We start from the raw sequence: 14,867 nt of genomic DNA on the forward strand, positions 1-14,867 counted from the left end.
GAGATCCATCCGAGAGTGCTGAAGGAACTGGCAGATGTGCTCACCAAGCCCCTTTCCATCATTTACCAGCAGTCCTGGCTAATTGGGGATGTCCCAGTTGACTGGAGATTAGTGAATGTGACACCCATCTACAAGAAGGGCCGGAAGGAGGACCCGGGGAACTACAGGCCTGTCAGCCTGACCTCGGTACCGGGGAAGCTGATGGAGCAGATCATCTTGAGTGCCATCACACGGCATGTAGAGAATAACCAAGGGATCAAGCCCAGCCAGCACGGGTTCAGGAAAGGCAGGTCCTGCTTGACCAACCTGATCTCCTTCTATGACAAGGTGACCCGCCTAGTGGATGAGGGGGAAGGCTGTGGATGTTGTCTATCTAGACTTCAGTAAAGCCTTTGACAGGGTTTCCCACAGTCTTCTCCTGGAGAGACTGGCTGCTCATGGCTTGGATGGGTGTACTCTTCGCTGGATAAAGAACTGGCTGGATGGCCGGATGTCACCTGGCCTTTGCTGGAGGTCCCCACTCCAGGCCCAAAAGTGATCAGAGCCTTCCTCAGAAGGACCAGGTACAACCTCGTTACAGAATCACAGAATCGTATAGGTTGGAAAAGACCTTCAAGATCGAGTCCAACCATAAACCTAACACTGTGAAGCCCACCACTAAACCATGTCCCTAAGCACCACATCTACACGTCTTTTAAATACTTCCAGGGATGGCGACTCAACCACTTCCCTGGGAAGCCTGCTCCAATGCTTGATAACCCTTTCAGTGAAGTAAAATTTCCTAATATCCAGTCTAAACCTCCCCTGGCGCAAGGTGAGGCCATTTCCTCTCGTCCTATCATTTGTTACTTGGGAGAAGAGACCGACCCCCACCTCTCTACAACCTCCTTTCAGGTAGTTGTAGAGAGCGATAAGGTCTCCCCTGAGCCTCCTTTTCTCCAGGCTGAACAACCCCAGGTCCCTCAGCCGCTCCTCATCAGACTTGTGCTCTAGACCCTTCACCAGCTTCGTTGCCCTTCTCTGGACACGCTCCAGCACCTCAATGTCTCTCTTGTAGTGAGGGGCCCAAAACTGAACACAGTATTCGAGGTGCGGCCTCACCAGTGCCGAGTACAGGGGCACGATCACTTCCCTAGTCTTGCTGGCCACGCTATTTTTGATACAAGCCAGGATGCCATTGGCTTTCTTGGCCACCTGGGCACACTGCTGGCTCATGTTCAGCCGGCTGTCAAACAACACCCCCAGGTCCTTTTCCACCGGGCATCTTTCCAGCCACTCTTCCCCAAGCCTGTAGCGTTGCATAGGGTTGCTGTGGCCCAAGTGCAGGACCTTGCACTTAGCCTTGTTGAACCTCATACAACTGGCCCCAGCCCATCGATCCAGCCTGTCCAGGTCCCTCTGCAGAGCCTTCCTACCCTCAAGCAGATCAACACTCCCACACAACTTGGTGTCGTCTGCAAACTTACTGAGGGTGCACTCGATCCCTTCGTCCAGATCATTGATAAAGATATTAAACAGAACTGGCCCCAACATAGAGCCCTGGGGAACACTGCTTGTGACCGGCCGCCAACTGGAGTAAACTCCAATCACCACCACTCTTTATACCAAAGAGTGGTATAAAGAGTAGGACATGGTATAGTGGTGGTCTTGGTAGTGTTAGGTTTATGGTTGGACTCGATGATCTTAAAGGTCTTGTCCAACCTATACGATTCTGTGATTCTGTAACGAGGTTGTACCTGGTCCTTCTGAGGAAGGCTCTGATCACTTTTGGGCCTGGAGTGGGGATCTCCAGCAAAGGCCAGGTGACACGCACCAGTGGGAAAGGTTTCACTCCTTGCTCTCTCCACTGTATGGGTGCAGTGCCCCAGTGCCTGCTCTGTGGTGAATGTAAGACTGCTTCTTGCGATGTCTTCCTGTGGAAATTCTCACCTGCTTCTGCTCACATGGGCCTTGATGTTTTTCCTTCTTGCACAGAAATGTGCCCAGGGGATCAACCTCGCTTTAAATCTGGTTGGACTGCCTCACTACATTGCTCCCTGAGTCATCCAAAGGAGGATTTTTCAATTCCTTTTCAAGTAGAGGCTTGTTGTAGGCTGCGGGGATGGTAGTTTTAGTTGCCAATGCTTAAATCTTTTTTGATTGATGTTATTCCTTGGCAGTAGTGTACTGGGTCTCCAGCACCAACCTAGAGCAGAGTGCAGAGGGTGAACGCTGGTGTGGGAGAGGCAAGGTGGATCACAGGTTTGGTTCTTGACAGGTGTAGGCAGCAGGCAATAGACATTTAGCCAGGAGGAATCCACAAAACATCTACTCCACATGCTGCAGTGCCCAGACACAGTGCTGTACTGAAGCACTAAAGTAAAAGTGCAAGAGCTGGAGCTATTTTGTGTGCCATGGTAGAGGAGCAGAGCAGATCAAGAACATTTCTCCTTGCCTGGTTCCTGTAATAGCAGGGAATTTGGCAAGGGATCATATGTAGCTGTTGATTTGCTTGCAGTCATGCCTCACCGTCTGGTTGTCTGTCTCCCACTAAATGTCCTCCTTTGTGTTGGCTGCTGTGCAGCTGAGTTATTCCCACATTATCTTGGGTTCTCCACATCTGGGCTTTGTCTTTGCTATTGCAGAGTGGTAAAGAGCAGCTGAGCCATTGCCATCAAACTTGCAATAAGGTTTCTGTGTCAAGGTATTTCACAGGACATGCTTGAGGTAGTGGCCTTTGCTGGCACTTAACTTTCCAGCTCAGCCTCGTTCTTTGACTGCTGCCTTGGATAGGCTTTAGTTCCCCTGTGCCATGGCTCTGTGTCCTGATGGACTTTGTCATTGCTGAAGGAGTTCAGGAGTCTGGCACTCAGGAGGTGAGGCAAGGGCTGTTCTTACTTCCATAATGCTGGCAGAGAGCATGGAGACCCACCATGTCCTACAGGTGGATACCCGTAGGACATGGTTTACCCACCTCTGTCTCCAGAACCACACCCGCCCTGTACATGGAGACTTATGCTTGAGCAAAACGCAGTAAGATCAGAGCTAGTGACCTTCCCAGTATTGCTTCCATTCTGCAGCGCTGGTGGGAGGAACAAGAGATGAGGCTGTGCTGGGAGGACTGGGAACAGAGGGCCCCTGTGTGTGGTGTTGGAGGGCTGGCTGAACCTGCCTGGCCAGCACACATCACTGCAATTACATTGCACTGCACCACAGGAAAACTGAGGCCTCAGGATGGCAGCTGCAATGAGACATTGCAGAACCTCATTGGCAAAAAAACATGGATTTCCCAGTCATGTGGTAGAGCTCAATGGCATTCCTCTGATGGAGGCTTTGAGGCAAAATAACTTTTCATGCCCTGAGAATTGTATCTCTGCTAGATCGAGCCTCATCTAGTAGTCATTTAGAGGATCAGGGACAGCTCAGACCCCAAAGAACACAAGCACTGGAATAGGAATAGGACATGGTGTTACCTGCTGTCAAAGACAGAAATCATCCACTGTACCCTTGGAGTTGCATGGGGTGAATTTGCCCTGTGAGGCTGGGGGGCTTTGAACACCCTGGAATTTATAACTATTAATGTGTCCTGATAACCCTGCCTACACGGGGAAAGGAGCAGGGCAAGGGTGCTGCAATGCACACTCTGTGATGTTCATTTGTACAAGTGGGCAGGAGGGGTAGAGGACAGGACCTTGGATTATTGGCATGTTGGAGAGCTCAGCACAGGCTGTTCTGCTGGAGAGGAAGAGAATATGGCTGTAGAAATTGCTAAGGGATTAAAAAAATCCTAACAGGATAAGCTGTTCTTTTAATGTGTGTAATGGAGGGGGGAGAGCCAGTGAAAGCTCAGGCAGGGGAGTGAGGGATGTAAAAGCGTGAAAGATGGGCAGTGTGTACCCGGTCCTGGGGGCTTTTTCCTTGCCCAGCTGTCCAGCATGATTGCTGGCTGTGGAGGACACGCTGCCTGATCCTGGCCTGCCAGGACCACGCAGGAAGTTTGTCAGCTGGTCCAAGTGAGCTGGGTGTGAAGGAGCCATCGACCTTCTTCCAGCAGCGTTGCTCCATCTGTATCTTGGAAGCAGCCCCATCTCTGCTTGGACATCAGGTCTGGCTGCTGGAGCCAGGTGATAGTTTCCTTCTAAAAGTGTGAAAGCAATCACCAAGTTAGGCAGTGGGTTGGACAGGAGACAGCACAGTCCCGCAGCACTGCCTCTTGACCCATCACAGGCAGTATTCAAGCATCACTCTTGATTTGTTCATCTGACCTCAGATGTGCTGAGTCTGATCTGGGCAAAGCCCTGCATAGTGTTCACAGCTTTTGTATGTTAGGTCTCCATCCTGAGGTGAACATGTTGGTGCTCAGCTCCTTTCACAGTGCTGCCACTGGCCAAATGTAGAGTTGTGGGAAAGTTCTAGAAATTTGCCATATTCAGGTAAATATTACCTTGCACCATTTTCTCTGGGCTTTATTTTCTCATGGCTTTCTGTGAAGCCAAGATGATGCTGGTGGAGGGATAAATCACTATTTTAGCTTATTCAGAGTCCAAACAACAAAAAAAGCAGCGTTGTGACCAGAGGTTGGGTTTCACACCTGCGGAATAGACAAGGGGCCACTGCTAACTGGCTTTACGGGTCATACAGTTTTAAAAATGGAATAAAAAAGGGAATTTTATAACTCATAATTAGTAAAAACTCATAAAAATGTAGCTGATAGTGTAAGATGCATGTGTGGGGGACTGAGGCTCTAGGCAATACTCCTTCTGAAGATAAAAGGAAAAAATAATATGTTTGAAAATATTGCTGTTATGGGGATATTTCTATTATGTCTAAACATAAGTGGTCAATGATAGTGAGATCCTCTCTCCCCTCTTCCTTTAAAGCCTGGGCATCTCCTGTAGTTCAAGAAACCCAAGCCTTTTTAAAAATGCAACATAATCTGTGGGACTCACTAGCACAGGATATCATTACAGTAAATTGTATAACTAGATGCAACATCTTGTATAACTAGATGGACATTTAGATGAAAAAAGATTGCAACATTAGTACAAATATATTTTTTTAAAAAAAGCATCCTTTTAGTCTTCAGCCTTCATGAAGGCAGCACACTAGGCAGCTGGGAAGGGGATCACCTCCATGAGGAGGTGCAAGCTAACCCAGGGACTCTCACGCTGCTTTTCAGGTGCTCGTGCCCAGACTGGTCTCCATCCCCATGAACATCGGTTCTGATGCAGCCCCTAGTGATGCAGGAATGGCCCTATGTCCCCCCACAATGTCCTGAGTGGCATGTCACAGACCAGGCGCAGCACAGCAGCACTACCCACCCGCTGTCTCAGGTAAGAACTGGGTCTGGGAGCCTTTCTCATGGCAGCTTTTTGCAGTGGTTGCAAATGTCTGTGGTGCACACCAGGACCTCTGTTCCTGGTGGCAGGGAAAGCTGTTAGCTCTAGCCCCCCATCGGCTTGCACTTAATGAGAGTGTTAGCTCTCCTCAAGCGTTTTGACTGCAAAGTGTTCCCCAAAGTAGAGCAAGAGAGTCAACCTGCAGAGCTGGATTTCAAGCTTCCTTCAAAATAAAGAGCAAGAGGCCACCATTAACAGCTCTTGTGTATTTGGTTTGGTTTACTTTTTTCCTGGAAACTTGGAAGAATGTCAGCTTTTGCTGAAAATGTAGGTTTCTAATCTTCCTGGTTGCAGAGAAGAGCTTGGAAATAAGCCCCTGGTGAATGCTGTAAGGCAGAGGAGGAGTCTGACCTCTTTCTAGTCTAGTTATTGTGAGGAACTCACGTGGGTGCTCACACTGCTGGTCTTCCACAGAGCTCTGTGGGGTTTGCTGGGAGAGGGGAGGGGAGCCAGGGCAGGACGCCCCGTGGGACCCACCACCAGTGAGCTGCAAGATGGCACATGGGGAGGGTGCAAGCATCCTCAGGTCATATCCACCACAGGTTTCCCCCAGTCGCTGCCCGAGCCTGGCTTTCTGCTGTGTGGGCATCAGTGTGTTGGGTGCCATGTACCAGCTGGCTGCTGGCTCCTGCAATGTTAATGACAGCCTGCCTCATTCAAAGGGTCTGCCATGCCCTCCTTCTCACAGGTGTAGGTATTGCCATCTAGGAAACAGCCTTCCTCTCTTGTCCTTGCTTGTCCTGAAAGCTCCCGGCAGGCTGCAGACAGCCCAGCCTTAGTTGTACCCTGGCCTTGCTGAAGCCCCCTCCTCCAGTCTGGGAGCTGGTCCTGTTGGGCTTGGGAGGTGGTGGGGAGAGGAGGCTGGCCGTGCTGGTCCCAGAGGGAGAGACAGCAGCAGTCAGATGTGCAGGCAGGGAAGGAGGGGAAGAGAGGGAGAGATACAGGGAGCTTTTCATTCCCTCCCTGTAGGTGGAGGAGAGCATGGAAACAATGCTGGGTGGCAGGACTGTGGGGGGCACAAGGAGTCAGCACAGAGCCTTCTGGCAAAAACAAACTATTTGCACCCAGTCTAGGCAGGCAGGAACATCTGTGCTGGCACCCAGCACTGGGCTGGGGCACGTGGGGGGCAAGGAGGGCATCTTTGGCTTCTTGGGGGTTAGTTCTCAAGGACCTGACTATTTTACCTTCCAGGTAGCCAAACCTTGCTGGGAACATTCCCTGGGTAAATCTCTTCCCTGGCAAATACCCCTGTCTGCCCTGCATGTGCTCCAGCATCTGAGGGCAAGGTCTCTGCTGGTCACACCATCCCAGCCCACCATCACCTTTGCCGTGCCCTTGCAGAGACAGATCTTCCCTAGTGCCCAGAGCAATCCCTCTGCGCACAGCCAGCTTCCCACAAGGGGCTTTCCCGTGCCAGGGTGCCCTGCAGCGGGCAGATCTCTGCTCCCTTTGTGCTTTGTGGGCAGCCACGATGGCACCACCAGGGTTAAGGCTGGTTGGAGGCTGCTGGAATGCCACCAGACAAAGCTGGGATTGAAGCTGGCTTCAAGGCACTGCCGCCCCCCTCCAGATTCCTAGGGGGTCAGTGCCTAGGGTGCCCGCTCTACTAAGCACACGGCACTTGCTTGCTTCCCTGCCGGGTGCTGCCTGGCGGCACCCGGAGGGGTGGGAGGCAATGCCCGCTCCTCCAGCAAAGCTGAGTGGTCCTGCGGGGGATCTGTGGCTAAGCACAGGTAGATGCGCTCGCCAGAGCCTGCGTGAGTGTTCTGCGCCTGAAAATAAAGCTGTTCAAGGATGGAGGGGGAATGCGGATCCAGGCTGCTGCTGCTGGGGGTCTGGGAAAGGGATGCTTAGGGGATGCTCAGAGGGAAATCACTGCTTTTTCCCTCTGCTTGCTTGCAGGGTTTTTGTCCTAGGAGAGCAGTTGTTCAACACCTGGCCCCTGCTTGGCCACTGTCACTGGCTTATCTACTGGGCATGGTCTGAGAGTCGCAGGCTTGGTGGGCTTTTAACTTCTTAAAAAAGGTTGGGAGGACTGTGTTGTGTGCTGAGCTGTCCTGCAGTTGCACTTGCACCCAGGTAGAACTGATCCCCTCCTTTGGTATCCCCTGGGATAGAGGGGAGAGCTGGAGTGTTCCCTGGCAGCGCTGTGGGGCTAACCTACTTCAGTGTCATGAGGACGTGCACATGCAGAGTATTGATTTTTCTATGTTTTTCTATGCTAAAAGCAGCAGTTTTAGCTTGAGTGGTTTATTATTCATGGCCCCAAGATTTCTGTGAACTCTGTGGGTGATGGTTTTCTCTGTTTTCTTGATGCTCCTGGAGTGGCAGGATCAGGAGGTAGAGAACAGCCTGGTGTTAGATGTTTTTAGACTAAGCAAACTTAGCACCAGTCTCGGTGATCATTTGATTTCTCTCTGAGAACTGGCATGGAAGGGGTATCGTTTTAGCTGTGCAGCCAAATTCCTCATCTGGTGGTTTCCTCTTGCCTTTTGTTCTCCTTGGCTTGGCTGGATCTGTTCCCTGGACACCTTTGGGAGCCCTTGGACAGGACAAGTGACAAGTATCTTCATATTCCCCTTGGAATAACTGCTGCTTTCCCCCAGAGGCAGCTGCCTTTCTCTGGCAAAGGGGTGCCTGTTGTATGTGCTGTTTAGAAAGTGCTAATGCAGTTAATTATGGTTGATTAATCACCTGGGGATAATTATCACAAATGAGCTCTAATATCAAAGTAGCATTAGATCAAAATGCTGCCATTTCCCCAACAAAGGACATCAGCGTCTCACTTGTGGAAATGCAATGTGTCCATGTGTTTTGCACAACAAACTATGTTTTTTGGAGAGGAAATCGCCTTTCACTCACTGAGTCCTATGTGAAATGCTTCCAGTCCTGCTGGTGTGTGTTGCTGTCGCCAGCAAGTGCAATGATGTCTTTGCTGCCATCACGAGCAGGAGCATGATACAGTGCTAAAGGCTTAGGAGAGGATTCCTTCCCCGATCCACTGAGGATTTGTTGTCCAGGGATCAGCACCCGGTTTTCCAGGCTGAATGGCACGGTGCAAACTGTGCTTCCTTCCTGTGGCTGGGTTAGGATTTGCTGTCATCTGCTCCATGGCCTCTCAGAGCATCCTTCCCACCACTGCTCGTTCTGGAGAGGTGCAGGGGAGAAACAGCATCTGTGGAGAAGCGGCATCTCAGATTTGCTGTGCAGGCAGGAAATATCCTTGTGCTTCTGTAGAGGAGCAGGTGGCAGCTCCCAGTACTGGGGGTGGCGTAAAGGAGGTTGGCAGGTCCCCTTGGTCCCTAGGAACAACAGGACCCATGGTGCTTGCCTCTTCTCAAAGCACAGCAGCCCTGTATGGCATGGAAAGAAATCGCCGTTAGCCCTGCAGGGACTGTGACACAAGAGGTCCAGCTCTGATTTAATACCTAGTAGTCAGATAAGTTCATTGCTGGATAACTGAGGAGCACAGAGATCCTGCAGAACAGGAGATGTGCAGTAAGCCCTTCCTTCAACCTTTGCTCGTAGTGCTGCTGGAGCTGGCACTGCATCCTTTCTCCAGGCACAGCCACAAGCTTCCCTGGAGCTGCTAACAGACCCCTCTGGGAGGAGAGCAGCCCCCTTGCAAGTTGGAAAGCCAGGCAGGGTCAGGACAGAGTGGGGGTAGGTGTCCCCAGGCAAGTGCCGTAAGCACCAGGCAGCAATCTCTGGATACAGCGTGGCTCTGTTTCTGCCCAGGTTGAAGCCTCGCAGAATGGTGCAGGACCTTTGTGTGTAACCCCCCAGGCTCTGAGCGGTGCCACTGGGCCCCAGGCCCCTCTGGAGATGAATCTTTGCTGGAATGAGATCAAAAAGAAATCCCACAGCCTTCGGTAAGAGTCCCTGCCTGGAGCAAGCTCTGGGGCTAGCCTGGCCTTCCAGCCTTGCCGGCTGCATGTGCTTGTCAGGAGGTTTTTGAATTTGTTCACCTGATGAGCCACGTGAATTCACGGTCACCTTGGTTCAGTTTCCCCTCTTGTCCACAGACCTCTGAGTCTTTCTCTGTACGCTGAAAAGCATCTCCTCCATTTCCACCCGTCTGTCCTCCTCTCCCTTCCCTCCTTCACTCCTGCTTGCTTTCTGCCGCTTTCTCCATCTTCTGCCACTGCCATCTCTGCGGCTTGTCTCTTTTCGCCCCACGGCGTTGCTGCCACCTCCTCTGTGCTTGTCCCTTCACTGGGAGCCCTCTCCATTGCACGGGGGGAACATGCCTTCCAGACTGTCAGAGGTTGCAGCTCCACAGCCAGCATGATGGAGAGCTTAACTGGGGTGTGTTGATTGTCTCCTGCCTTAATGCAAGGCTCCTGGAAGCTGCCCAGTCATGTAGATGCCGAGCCAAGCCCACCCCTGTGTTAGCCAGAGCACAGCCCCGACCTACAGGCAAATGCAGAGCGGCTCTGTCCTCTGCTCTGGGCTCCAGGGTAATGAATAGCCTTAGAGTTTCCTATCCTGCATGCCCCTGTGCTTCACCCCACCTGGCAGTGCAGCATCTGTGCTGGCTGAGGGTCATGCACAGCCCATGCTGAAGTGTGCTGCCAGGCACTGGTGGGTTCCTGTGGGTGCCCGGGGGTCACCACCCCAGCTGTGGTGCTGTGCCTCCTTTCCCTGGGGAACCTGCTCCTCTCCTATCCGTCTGACCACCACCCTGCTGTCCTCGCTCTCCTGCCAGGGCTCGGCTGGAGGCCTTTTCTGACCACAGTGGGAAGCTGCAGGTGCCTCTCCAGGAGATCATAGACTGGCTTGGGCAGAAGGATGAGGAGCTCTCAGCGCAGCTGCCCCTGCGGGGCGATGTCTTCCTGGTGCAACAGGAAAAGGAGTCGCACACGGTACGTTCCCTCACACCTCCCCTGCCACCGTTCACTGCTAAGATGAGCTGCAGCTGGACAGGCCTGCCTGGAACCCCTGCCTCTTGTCACTGCCCATGCCCACAGCCTATGAGTGCACCAGCCCTTGCCCGTCTCCATCTCTACTTCCTGTGGAAAGGCAGAGCCCCAGTCCCATAGCAAATACCCATGGTATGCAACAGGTGGAGCCCATCTGGTTTTAGACAATAAATCTGCATTACATCTTCAAGTCATGTGCAGGTGCTTCAGTTGGCAGTTGGTAGATGGACCCCATCACTTCTGTCCTAGTTTCCTCCTTATGTCCTACCTCTGCAACAGAGGGAATTGCCTCTCACTGTCCTCTGCTTTTGGGATCCTGGGGCCTGAGGAAGTTGGTTGGTCTAAAGGCGACCCAGTGGTCGGGACATGAGTGACTCCTGCAGTAGCACATTATCATCATATCTGAAACTGGGGTAAACCCAGACAGATCAGAGTTCCCTGCTTCCCTAATCAGAGCATTTCCTTCTCGCTGCCAGTGGCTGTTGGGCTTTAGTTGTTTTTACCTTGAAAACAAAGCTAAACCGTTGCTTACTGTTGCTATCCCTCATTGTCACTTCCCTGGTGCACAAATAGCCAATCCAGCAGACAGCATCAGTGGGGGGGCGGCAGTTGGAGGGGAGGAGAGGACATCCTAAACCAGCCTGCCTCTGAAGTCTGCTGTGGCGGATATGCTGTTTTGAGGCATCCTGCTGTTTCCCTCTTTGCTCCTCCAGCAGCTAGACCTGTTGCTGAACAGCTGCTGGAAGGATTGTTTGCATGACCATGCTCTCGCTGCATGGGTGAGGAGCTTCTCCAAGCAGTTCCTGTGAAAGCATCATCAATAAAGCAGTTCCTCTTGCACAGCCCTGGCTCAACACACCCTTTTGGGCTCGCTGTTCTGCTTCCAGCAAAGCTGCAGTCCAGACCTCTGCAGGAGCCACCTTCTTGCAGGTGGTCATTCCTTTGCCAAACTGCAAAAATATTTCTCTGTTAACTTCTCTCTGTGTCTCCAGTGAGGGCTGGGCCCTGGAGTGAATAAATCACTGCAGCCCTTGGCAAGGGGGCAGCAGGGGCACGATTCTCTAGCTCAGCCTGCTGTGCTCATCTCTGTGCTCTGCTCTCCAGGCTTTCATGGAAGAAGTGAAGTCTCGGGGACCATACATTTACTCTGTCCTGGAGTCAGCACAGGCTTTCCTTTCCCAGCATCCATTTGAGGAATTAGAAGAACCAACTTCAGAAAGCAAAGGTCTGTGGAGCTCCTCCTTCCTTATTCTCCCACAGCACAGCTCTTCCTCGGCTGAACTGGAGAGGATGGAGTGGAGGTGGTTGGTGTGGCACAAAGCGGCATGTCAGTGCTCTGCCTCGCGCCATCGTGCACCAGACTGTTTCCAATCCTTTGGCTAAAGGTCAGACCAGTGCAGAGCAGTGCTTCTGTCCCAGGTGAAGGCAGAGGGTGCTGGTGCAGCCCATGATGGGGTGCATCTCATGAGACAGTATCAGATGTGCTCTGGGGTAGGATTTTAAATGGCAGCAGGGCTTCTTCTGCCTGTGAGGACAAACAGAGTGGACAGAGGTCTGTGGGCAGGCTGGATACCTAGAGGAGCTGGTGCAGAGATGGATACTATTATCACTTGGTTTCCCTCCCTCTTTCCAGTATTCCCTAGATTTTTTTAATCTCCCTTTTCCCTGCCCTCCCTCCATCTCTTGCCCACTCTCCTCTGGACTGCACTCTCATTTTTGCTCTCTGTTTCCCTTCTGCTTTGCCTTCACAGATGTCTCTCCCCGGCACCGGATCCAAAACGTCAGCCGCTTTGTCTGGAAGCAGGCAAATGTGGCCAGTGAGCTGTGGGAGAAGCTCACGGCCCGGTGTGTGGACCAGCACCGTCACATCGAACGGACACTGGAGCAGCTGCTAGAGATTAAAGGGGCCATGGAGGAGCTCAGCACGACACTGGACCAGGCTGAAAGTGTGCGCGAAACCTGGGAACCCATTGGGGACCTCTTCATTGACTCCTTACCAGAGCACATCCAGTCAACCAAGGTACTTCTGGCTCTGAGAAGGCTCCAGCCTTGGCCCCAGAGGTGATGAGATGCTGCTTCCCAGGAGGGGAGTGCTGCTCCTCCTGACTGCTCAGTCCAATGCAGCCTCATTACTTAGGGTCTCAGGGGCCAGGTCCTCACTCTGACAGCCCCCTAGCTTTGTGAGGGTGGATTTGGCCCACAGTGTCCTGAGCAACTGGCTGTGCTGAGCACCTTGTCATGGCACAGACCTTACACAGGTACAGTGGCTCAGCATAGATGAGCCATTGTCCATGTTCCACTTAGGAGCTTTGAGTGATCTCCAGCCTGGCTGGTTTGCTTTGGGTTTTTTTTTTCCTGCTAAGGTACCCTGTGGGAGGGTTGGTCAGCAGCATCTTGCCAGCCACTAGCACACCCTAGCTTGTAGCAGAGGAATCAGATCCAAGTCCTGACTGCTCACCTGCTTCTTTTCCTTCTTCACCTGCCCTGTGCCTGTTCCCCTGGGCATGGAACTCCAGCTGTTCAAAGAGGAGCTCTCCCCCATGAAGGATGGGGTGAAAGTGGTCAATGATCTTGCACACCAGCTTGCCATCTCAGATGTCCACCTGTCCATGGAGAACTCCCGAACCCTGGAGCAGATCAACATGCGCTGGAAGCAGCTGCAGGTGGGAAGGAGTCAGGACCAACCACTGCAAATAAACCACAGGTGGGAGGATGCTGGGGAGCTGGGGAAGGGCTGTCACTGCTGAACTTTGAGGACAATAAAGTAAAGCTTGGCATAGCAGGGATAGTATAGCTGGTGTTCGTGGAGGAAGAGAGCAACAGTTCAATCTGAGGGAGGTGGCTGGTAAATCTGTAGAGGTCTTGAGCAGGAAAAGGCAATGGGAGGAACAAAGGATGCTGTCTGAGGAGAATCAGGATCTGAGGGGGGGGGGTCAGTACCAGCTGTGGCTTTGTTGATGTCTGGAAAATATGGATACAGGTGAGCTGGAGATGTGGCCTGTGCTGCCTCAGCCTGTGGGAGGTGTAGAGGGTGGAGTGGACTGGGGAATGCAAATACCAAGGCAGGTGAGGAAGGAAGAAAAACCTGTGTGCTGGGGCATGTCTGAGTCCATCCACAAGCCTTCCTGAATGGCTTCAATCTGAAATGCCTGATGGGCTGCCATTGAATTCTTCTGTCCCATTCTCCAGGCCTCTGTAAGCGAACGCCTGAAGCAGCTCCAAGACGCCCATCGGGACTTCGGACCAGGCTCCCAGCATTTCCTCTCCTGTACGTGAGTGGGTCCTCCTGGCTTCCTGCCGTGAGGCTGCCTCTGGAGAGTGGCTTAGCATGGGCTGTGGCACAGGAGAATGGGGTGCAGAGTGCTGTTGCTGAGCCCAGAGCCACATGTGAAGCTAGAAAAGGGCCCAGGCCTGGCACACAGGAACCAGAGCAGGAGGCATCTCCCAAAGTTAGCGTTGTGCTACCTCCCCTTGTGGGACCAAGGGTAGAACATGAGCATGGTTCCCCTTCAGAGCGCAGAGCTGTGACACTCACAGCAGCAGCAGCAGCTCCCAGGTGATACTGGGACGGTGCCAGCCTCAGAGAGTGGGTGGGCAAGACAACAGATAGCAGAAAAAGGCAGTCCCCCACATCCCACGTTAGTCATTTGGAGGCCAAAAATGTGCACATTAAGGAGGTTTTCATTCGCGTGGTGAGGCAGAGGGATGCTGTTCCTACAGAGCGGAGCTGCTGCTGGCTGACAGCTCTCAGACCTGCAAAGAATGGGCAGCAGGTTGTGCTCCAGAGTCTGGGGTCTGTTCTTGGAAATGCTGAGCACTGCAGGGTCTCCAGATGTCAGTGGGATTTGTTGGCCTGTGTTTCTCTGCAGACCATGTCCTCCTATCTGAAAGGAAGAGCGACTTTTCCAGTTGCTGAAATTGATAAGCTGCATGTGACAAGGGAAAATAGCCAAGGGTCACAAAAGGGCTTTCCTCCTCTAGATAACAAACATAGGGTGGCACGCAACTGGTATGGAATGTGTCCTCATCTTCCCGAGATACTGCAGGTGGCACACAGAGCATGAGTAATGGGAAGAGCAGATGCCATGGGTGCCCAAGCCTGGCCATAACAGGCAGTGCTCTGTGTGTGCCTGAATCCCAGCTGCTGTGAGCCCTGCCCACTGGTGACCACAGTGTTGCCTTGGGCATCATCAAAAGCATCAGGAAGTGTCTCTTCCTGAGTTCCAAGCTCAGCCAGATTCAGAGCCCCTGTCTCAAGAGAGGCAAGATGCCTCTGACAAGACCAGCAGTCTTGTGCCTCTCTTATAGGCACCATCCGCTTGCCTGCTTCAACACCCCCGGTTGGTTATTTGGGAAGGCACAGCCTCTTCAGAGGCACCTACCTGCTGGCACAGTCCCGCTGGGCTCTCATCAGAAACAGCATCAACCTAAAGGAGCTTTGGTGTTGATCTGGCATCTGTCTCTCTCTCCTTGCAGCCTCTGTCCAGGTCCCCTGGGAGCGAGCCATTTCCCCTAACAAAGTGCCATACTACATCAAGTGAGTGTGCTCCCAACCCATGGTCTTCTC

At 52.5% G+C, this 14,867-nt stretch overlaps 1 protein-coding gene across 3 annotated transcripts in view; it reads left to right on the top strand.

Moving 5' to 3' along the window:
• Positions 1-14,867, top strand: part of DRP2 (dystrophin related protein 2) — a 43,729-nt gene that overhangs the window by 17,320 nt on the left and 11,542 nt on the right. For all 3 annotated transcript variants that reach the window (XM_075512840.1, XM_075512839.1, XM_075512838.1), the window contains 8 exons: positions 5,159-5,312; positions 9,117-9,250; positions 10,087-10,243; positions 11,405-11,525; positions 12,052-12,320; positions 12,817-12,963; positions 13,490-13,568; positions 14,777-14,837. In XM_075512840.1, the coding sequence (XP_075368955.1) occupies positions 5,205-5,312; positions 9,117-9,250; positions 10,087-10,243; positions 11,405-11,525; positions 12,052-12,320; positions 12,817-12,963; positions 13,490-13,568; positions 14,777-14,837 (1,076 nt within the window). In that variant the 5' untranslated portion in view covers positions 5,159-5,204. The remainder of the gene's footprint in view (positions 1-5,158; positions 5,313-9,116; positions 9,251-10,086; positions 10,244-11,404; positions 11,526-12,051; positions 12,321-12,816; positions 12,964-13,489; positions 13,569-14,776; positions 14,838-14,867) is intronic.

Source organism: Mycteria americana, chromosome 10 (assembly GCF_035582795.1).
Source record: "Mycteria americana isolate JAX WOST 10 ecotype Jacksonville Zoo and Gardens chromosome 10, USCA_MyAme_1.0, whole genome shotgun sequence".
NCBI lineage: Eukaryota > Metazoa > Chordata > Aves > Ciconiiformes > Ciconiidae > Mycteria > Mycteria americana.